Genomic DNA, 8,124 nt, shown 5'->3' with positions numbered 1-8,124 from the left:
AAAAGGCAAAAAAAAAACCTTAACCCAAAACACCACCAAGTACTTCTCAAAAAGTTGAGTGATTTCTTAATTAATTAATTTTAAAATCCAAAAAAAAAAAAAAAATTAAAAATTAAAAGGAAAATGCATGAGACCCCCAGTGGGGTACTGGGGTCTCTCCTGATTGGTCCAAAATAATTTTTTTTTTTTTTTTTTTTTTTTTTTTTTTTATTTTCCTTCCATTGCCAGCCCCCCACGTGGAGGTGGGGGGGTGCTGGGGGTCCTTCCCTGCTGGGGGTCTCCAGCAGGGCTCAAATTAAAAAATCTTGACCGGGTTGGAGTACGTCATTCTAGGCCTCACCGCCTCCGTGAGTCTGAGGTTTATATCGGGGGGGTGGGGTGCTGGTGCTCTCTCATCGCCGCCTTCTACATCTGGATCTGAGTTGGTACGTATGAGTTTTTGATTTCGCATTTAATATTTGAATTTTGGAGGTGTTTATCTACACAAGCACAAGCACAAGCACAAGCACAAGCACACGCGTATTTGCTTTTGTTGTGCATCTGAGTTGTTCCTATTGTTGCCAAATCCATTTTTTGTTTTTAATTTCGTTGCAAAATCATTAAGATTAGATTATAAACGCCAACTACCTCCAAAGCTAGGTTTTTTCGTTGTCGCAGAAGATCAGAATCTAGGGTTTCGATACTAGATCAAATTTATTTATTTATTTATTCTTTGATTGAATTGGTGGTGGTATTGCCAGAAAAATTAATTGAGAATTTGATTATGACCGATGATTTGGAGATATTTGTGTGTTGCTTTATTTAATTGGATTGTCATTTGTTCCTTGCTTTTGCTTTCTTATTTCATCAATAATTAAGTGTGGATTCATTTTCCTGTGGTATTTTAACCTAAATTTCCAATGGCCTTTACATTCTTCGTTTTCATTTTTAATAATCTCGTTATTAGGAATGAAGACAAAGTGGATGATTGAATTTGTTTGGTGGTGCATTTGATCTAAATTTGTCTTCAATTTTAACCATTTGTATAGTTTGATGGTACCCTTTTGTCAACCCAAAAAAAAAAAAAAAAAAAAAAAAAGAAATATGAATGAAAGAACAACCCATTTCCAGGGAGGTATACCTCCAATTGGTTGACTTCAGGAGGACCAGACCTCCATAAACCTTGTTTCTATGGATGAGAGTTACAAATGACTGAACCCATATCCCTAAAAAGTAGAAAAAAACTATCTAGAAATTGCCTAACCCACAGTATTATACCTAACATTAGCTACTTTCTTGAAGTTTCATTCTTATGCTTTTATACCTTATCAGTTGGGAACGAAGAGTTCATTCGTTTGTGTTGGACTAACATTTTGTTGTGTGTCCAGGATACTGACTTCAACTTTGAGACGGGTTTTCTAGGCATATAGGCGTGGAAGCATCTGCATATCGTGATCTAGTTGTCGACTAACAAGATGTCATCAAGCAAGAAGGAAGAGAAAAGTGGTCAGGATGCAGCGGAAAGGATTAAGGCTGCTGCTTTGACAGCAGCAAAGGGGCTTAGCCGTGCTCAGGCTGAGCGAGCAGCTGCAGCTGCGGCCAGAAATGTAAATGCATATGGGCAGAAGGAAGAAGGGCCCAGTAGATGGCAGGAGAGAAAAGAAGCAAAGAGACAGATGTATTTGATGAGTACTGAGAAACAAGTGAGATTAGGTGAAAGGAAAGACCTCAAGCCATCGATGTCTACCACGACTGGCTCAGCTTCACAATGTCAGAAATGTTTCCAAGCTGGGCATTGGACTTACGAATGCAAGAACGAACGCGTTTACATCTCACGACCATCTCGTACCCAGCAACTTAAAAATCCAAAGTTGAGGATGAAGTTGTCGATTTCTTATGACGTGGATAACCCAGATGTTCTGACGGAGCCAAAGAAAGAGAAGAGGACAAAGAAAAGCAAAAGGAAGCATAGGTCGGACACTGAGTCTGGCAATGACAGTGAAGCTTCTGTTTTTGAATCTGATAGTGGTTCTGTTACTGGATCTGATAATTCTTCGGCAGAGAGTGATTCGAGCTACAGCTCATCTACTGATTCAGAGGAAGAGAGGAGGAGGAAGAAGAAGAAGCAGCAGCAGCAGCAGCAGAGAAAGAGGAGGCACCGGAGGCATAGCTCTACTTCTGAGTCTTCTGATTCGGAATTGGAGTCAGAATCTGATTCTGACGATAGGAGCAGCCGGAGGAAGAGCAGGAGGCACAGCCGAAAACGCTAGGCAACGTGGTTTTGAATATCAGCCAGTGTGAAAGATTTTGAACTATTGATATCATGAATATTGGCAAATACTGTTGGATATGTTAGACATGTTGGGAACAGGCCCTCCATTCAGTAGGTGTTTTGCTTTTAGCATTACTACTTAGTAATTGTGTGAGGCATGTAATAATTTCAGAATTGTAGTTGCTTTTCTCTATCAAACTTATATTGGGGTGAATTTCTAACTTCATTTTTACAGTTTGGTCATGCAATAGGATTATATGAAGCAGGGTTTCTTCTTGTGGTTTTGTAGCACCGCATGATGAGGTATAAACATGACTTGTGCTGTTACTGAAATGCTGCCTTGGTGTTTCGTTTGCAGGAATAATTTTGAGCAAGAATGAAATGATTATTGTTTGGTTACCGAATTAAACATGGAAAATAAGTAGACCTGATTTATTTATTTAAAAAAAAAAAATATCGTTTTGGTCCAATTAGGTAATAGTTCTTTCTTATTTCCTTTCTTTGAGCATTACTTCAGGGAGATCAAATCGGTTTCGTTTCTGTCAACCCTCTAACGGGAGAAGGTCAGTGGAAGAGGAAAGTGATAGGGGCGATGGAGAGAAAAATAGAAGAGGAAGGGAAAGGGGAATGGGAAAAGGTCAGTGGAAGAGGAAAGTGGTAGGGGCGATGGAGAGAAAAGTAGAAGAGGAAGGGAAAGGGGAATGGGAGCGACAAGGATTATGAGTTAGGGAAACGGGAAGTGAGGGAGAGTGGCGGAGGAAGGGAAATGGGGGGAGGCAGTGGAAGGGGATGGAGAATAGACGGTGGAGGATAAGGCGGCGGTAAATGGAAGGAGAGGAGACGGGAAAAGAGAAGACAGTGCCATTAATAATAATAAGAAGGAGAATGATAGAGTTGATATCGTGTAGTCTAGTGTATAATAAATTTAAATAGTAGTAATTTGAATGTCGATAAAATTGGATAATGATTTAGTGTGATTAAGGTAGAAATTAAAATTATCTCAAAATAATTTTATAAATGAAAGATTGACATAAATGTTATACTGAGCACGAATTAATAGTTGAAATTATATCTCTTTCTTCATATTAAAGTTTAATTTGTAAGGAAAAAAACTCATGAATTTGATTTGTTACTAGAATTAAATTTGAGATTTTTTATTTTATTTTTTTATAATTTTCCTAGAAACAAAAAAACAAAATGAGAGTTAAACACGCACATAATTTCTTTCTTTTTATACCTAAGCCTTCGTTTGGGAAGTGGGTTGACTTTTTGACTTTGTGACTTTTTTGGCTATTTTAGCCTGGGTTAAAAAGCTTGGTTTGGGAAGGGTTTTTTGACTTTTTGGCTTTTTTGACTTTTTTTGTGAGGGAAGGGTTTTTTGACTTTTTGGCTTTTTTGACTTTTTTTGTGAGAGAATAGTTTAATGATTATGGATTGGATGTGATGTTTTGTTTTTTGTGACTAAAATAGCCTATTTTATTTTTTGTAGCTAAAATAGTCAAAAAAAAAAAAAAAAACCCCTAACTCTTCTTGCCAAACGAACCATAAATCTGTACTCAACTCTCTACTAATCCTCAATAAAAAAAATTTAAAAAATTCGGTCTATAAAAGCACTTGAACCGCCATTAGAGAGAGAGAGAGAAGAAAAAGCACAAGCAAAGCAAGTGAGGTTTGAACAAAGGCAGAGAAGAGAACCCAAGTCTCCATCTCTTTCTCTCAATCTCAGATTTTCAAAATGAGTACCATGAAATTTTGCCGCGAATGGTTAGTCCTTCAATCCTCCATTTTTCCACATTCGCACTCACAGAGATATATGTTCGTTCACTTCTACATAACCCTAAACCCTAAACATGGATGTTAAACCCTGAAAACCCTAAACATATAAATTAATTGTAAATGTAGACTTATAAATATGTGCTTAATGTGTATTACACTTGTGCTCTCCCCTCAGCAACAACATTCTCTACCCTAAGGAAGACAAGGAGCAGAAAATCCTCCTCTACGCTTGCCGCAATTGCGATCACCAGGTCTCTCTCTCTCTCTCTCTATATATATATATATATATATGTATATACACATAGAAAGACGGCTAAGTTAGGGTTTTGTGGGTGAGTACACGTTTCATCAAGTGTAACACATTTGCTCCATTGATTCCGAGCTCGGCTTTTTAGAAAGCCCTAATTTTCTCACGGGTTTTGTTTTTGACAATGTGTGTTTTGAGTAATGTGTATTATGTTAGCTTGGAAAGTGCTTTTGCTTTCAAAATGTCTGTTACAATGGGAAAATTATTCAATATTTCCGGAGTACAATGTGTCTATACTCCCTAACCAATCATCATTTAATATGCTTCTCATGTTCTCCAATCACCCAACACAATATCCAACTTATCCACTTATCCACTTCTCCACCAAAATACACGTCCATGCTCCGAGATTATTGAATAATTACTCGTTACTCTGTCTGGAGAAGGGTTATGCTACAAATCTATGGAGTGCAAATATGTTGATTTCTTTTGAGATGTGAAAGGGGAAAATGTGGAACCACTGATTGAAATTGGGACATTTGAACTGTGATTGCTATGGCGATGTAAACACTTTGTCAGTTCAAGTGTTAGGTTCAGGCGGTGTTTGGGAAGCGCGGGTAGTGACTATTTTAGCCTCAACAATAAAAAAAGTCTTTTAGCCCCTTTAGACCATTGATTTAAAAAAAAATATATATATATATATATATATAGCCCGGCTGTGGGCTGTCACAGTGACAGTGTAGGACTGTCACTGTGACAGGTTGGTTAATTATAATTTTACCCCTTTAAATTAATTTTGAAAAACGTGAAGTTAGAGACAAATTTGTTATTTTAACTTTAAACATCATTTCAACACACCAACCCAAATAAATATCCGTCCCATCTTCCCAAACATAAAAACTAAAATAGCCAATTAAAATAGCCAAAAAGTCAACAAGCCTCTAAAATAGCCACTTCCAAAACACCCACTCAATAAGCTTTGTCCATCTGTATTCATGTAAAAAAGTTGAATTCTACTGGAAATGATTGGTGGGGGGAGTAAGACAGAACATCCCCTCATAGAAACAATGAAATCTTTGTTTCATTTCTCAGTGTAGGTAAAATGTATAATATGAGCTGCAATTTGTTTCAGGCTTATATGGCTCGAGAGGAGGGATTGGTTGACCCATTCTTGAACCAATTTTTGGACTTTGTAGAAGTCTTTGAATAAGATTTTGATGTTCAGATCATAGAGGGTTTTTTTTTTTTTTTTTGGTATTGTAGTATCTGTCATGGATTATATTTGGTTAGGCATGTGAGATCATGTTCTGATTTTATTAAGATTTCACTTGGCATGTTCTTAGCTTACTTCATTAGGGGTTAAAATTCTAGTGCCTTTAGGCCCCTTAAATTTTCTTTCTTTATCACTATACAGGAGGTTGCCGATAACAATTGTGTCTACAGAAATGAGATACACCACGCTGTGGGGGAGCGCACCCAAGTCTTGCAGGATGTGGCTGCAGATCCGACTCTTCCACGTACAAAATCAGTTCACTGTGCTCAATGCGGTCACGGAGAAGCAGTTTTCTTCCAGGTCACTTTTGTTGGTGTGATTATGAGTTATATTTAAACAAAAAACTGTCAATATTGCTTATTTAGTTTGTCAATATAGCTCAAATTAATTGCTGCCTGGGTTCCTGAAGAGATAGGCATTTCAATGTTTCAGTCCCCTTCAAGCAAACTAGGATTTAAAGAGTAACAAAACAATTCTAGCAATCTAGAACTATGGTTTTCATTTCAGAATTAATTACAATAGTTCATGCTTGTATAATTTGAAACTGAAAACTGGATTTGATGATGCACGATGAATTACCAGTCTAAATATAAAATCTACTTGGAAAAGTTCTTAAATTTAAGCAAGAGTAAACTTGAAGAGAAGATCTACAGAACCCTATAGATTGCTAGGGAAAAAGGTCATCAAACCAAAGAAGTCTTCAAAGAAATAGTTTGGTGCAATGGCAAATTTCATAGTTGGTGTTAATATTGTGACATCCTTTTGGGTTGGTAGGGGAGTAGTTTTTGTAGCCTCTTGCTTGGTTTTTGATTTGTTGTCTTCTTTGCCTTTTCCTCTCAGCTTGTAACAGTTTGTTTTTGTATGGCCTAGCCTCCCGGGCTGAGGGGTTGGTCATTTGTTTCTTGGCTAGATCTCTTGGGATGCCTCTTTATGAGGAGTTTAGCGGGTTTGGCTTTGTCTCTGTGTTTTCATTATTAGAGAAGTGTTTACTCGCCCAAAAATATCTAAATTTTATGTCTGAGAAAACTGAATGTTGAACGAATGTTAATTTATAATATGAAGAAATGAGTTTTTGTCAAGTTCTAATATTCCCAAAAATTTAGAGTTGGCTTTTTGAGTTTTATTGAAGTCTTCTACAACGTCTGCGGACTGCATGCACATGCTAAATACTCTGGTGCTCTTAGCTGTTTCACTCTCTTGAGGTCTTAGCCTCTCTATCTATGGAGTACATTAAATGTACAACTTCTTAAACTAATGAAGTCCCATGATTTAGTTCAACTCATTGAGTTCTAACTTTGATAGTTGTTCTGCCAATGTCTATTTCTATTTGTGCACTTTGTTTCTACTTATTGTTATGCTCACTGATTTAAGCTTCATGGTTTTTCTTTTATTTTATTTTATATATATATATATATATTTAAAATTCCCCAAATTGTATGCCATTGTGAGAAAATTATTTCCAAACTAAAAAAGAAAAGAAAAAGTGGAGGTTGTTTTATCATTGCAACAAAATTAGGGTCTGGAAAACGTGGAATTGATTAGCAAAATCATCTTTCTTTTCCTCTTTATCTTTTGCTATTATTTTCATTATGCATTTATAAGGAATTTGAGAAACTTGTAGAAAATTAACCTTATCATGAGTGTGTTGTGAAATTCTTTTCAAGTGTTTGTTAGAAACAATATAATGTGAGCCATTAAATGATCAAGTTTCCTTACAAACCTCTCTGTAAGTACCTGATCAGTGAGGATTATAGTTTGTGATTCTGAACTTTCCCTTTTGTTTGTTGTACTAAATATGCAGGCGACTGCAAGGGGTGAAGAGGGTATGACACTGTTCTTCGTTTGCTGCAACCCCAACTGTGGCCATCGTTGGAGAGATTGAGATCGATCTCCTTATGATTAATCCCATACTGTAGCTCAGTCTAGATGCAACTGATCACTAGCCATTGTTCTTAGCTGGATACATTTAATGGCGCAATGAAAAACTTTTGATTTATCTTCCGGTGAAAGAAATGAACTCTGTAATGACTTGTTATTGTGTACTTCCTGAATCTCAAATCCAACTGTTATTGAAGTTTTAACATTCTGAAATGTCAGCCTATATGCGCTTTTTAACTCTGGTTAGAACTATTTGGTTTGGTATGATTCTGAGATCGCAGCTGCAAGCAGATCATTATAGAAACAGCTACAAAATCACATGTAAATGACAATGTGCCAACAATTTACGCCATTCGGCTGGCAAGGTTGCTGGCATTTTTCAAAATCAATTGATGCTTGTGGTTTAATCCTTTACAGACACCATTTATTTTTGCTTCCTTAAAAGGGTGATGGGTTTATGGTATTATTTTGAGGGAAGTGTTAGGTGTGTAAGGTGCATATCATATACATTTACATAAGTTTTCATAAATATACATAAGTTACTTCATAAAATTGCGTAAGATCTGATAAATATACACAAGTTGTGATTTTTAAAATTTTTATGAATTAACTTACATATGTTTGTGAAAATTTGCACAATTTTGTAAAGTAATTTACATATATTTGTGAGAATTTATACAAGTGTATATGGTATGCATT

At 36.3% G+C, this 8,124-nt stretch overlaps 1 protein-coding gene across 2 annotated transcripts; it reads left to right on the top strand.

The window, feature by feature from the left end:
• The first annotated feature begins 234 nt into the window (after window positions 1-234).
• On the top strand, window positions 235-7,662 carry LOC114314574 (DNA-directed RNA polymerases II, IV and V subunit 9A). Of its 2 annotated transcripts, XM_082881581.1 has the most exons (5): window positions 331-425; window positions 1,368-4,015; window positions 4,203-4,278; window positions 5,689-5,847; window positions 7,349-7,662. In XM_082881581.1, exons 2-5 carry the CDS (start codon window positions 3,987-3,989, stop codon window positions 7,427-7,429), a joined length of 345 nt encoding a protein of 114 aa, XP_082737707.1. In that variant the 5' UTR covers window positions 331-425; window positions 1,368-3,986; the 3' UTR covers window positions 7,430-7,662. The 2 variants fall into 2 exon arrangements, with proteins under 2 accessions (XP_028116840.2, XP_082737707.1); XM_028261039.2 differs by lacking the exons at window positions 4,203-4,278; window positions 5,689-5,847; window positions 7,349-7,662 and having other exon boundaries at window positions 235-425; window positions 1,368-2,465.
• The last annotated feature ends 462 nt before the right edge of the window (window positions 7,663-8,124 follow it).

Source organism: Camellia sinensis, chromosome 7 (genome assembly GCF_055761805.1).
Source record: "Camellia sinensis isolate YWXY chromosome 7, ASM5576180v1, whole genome shotgun sequence".
Taxonomy (NCBI): Eukaryota; Viridiplantae; Streptophyta; class Magnoliopsida; order Ericales; family Theaceae; genus Camellia; species Camellia sinensis.
Note: the sequence above shows the minus strand (reverse complement) of the source record. Positions and strands in the feature narration are given on the sequence as shown.

What these genes read in the sequence shown, in the direction of transcription:
- LOC114314574 (XM_028261039.2), top strand. Translation starts at nt 1,455, where the DNA reads ATGTCATCAAGCAAGAAGGAAGAGAAAAGTGGTCAGGATGCAGCGGAA.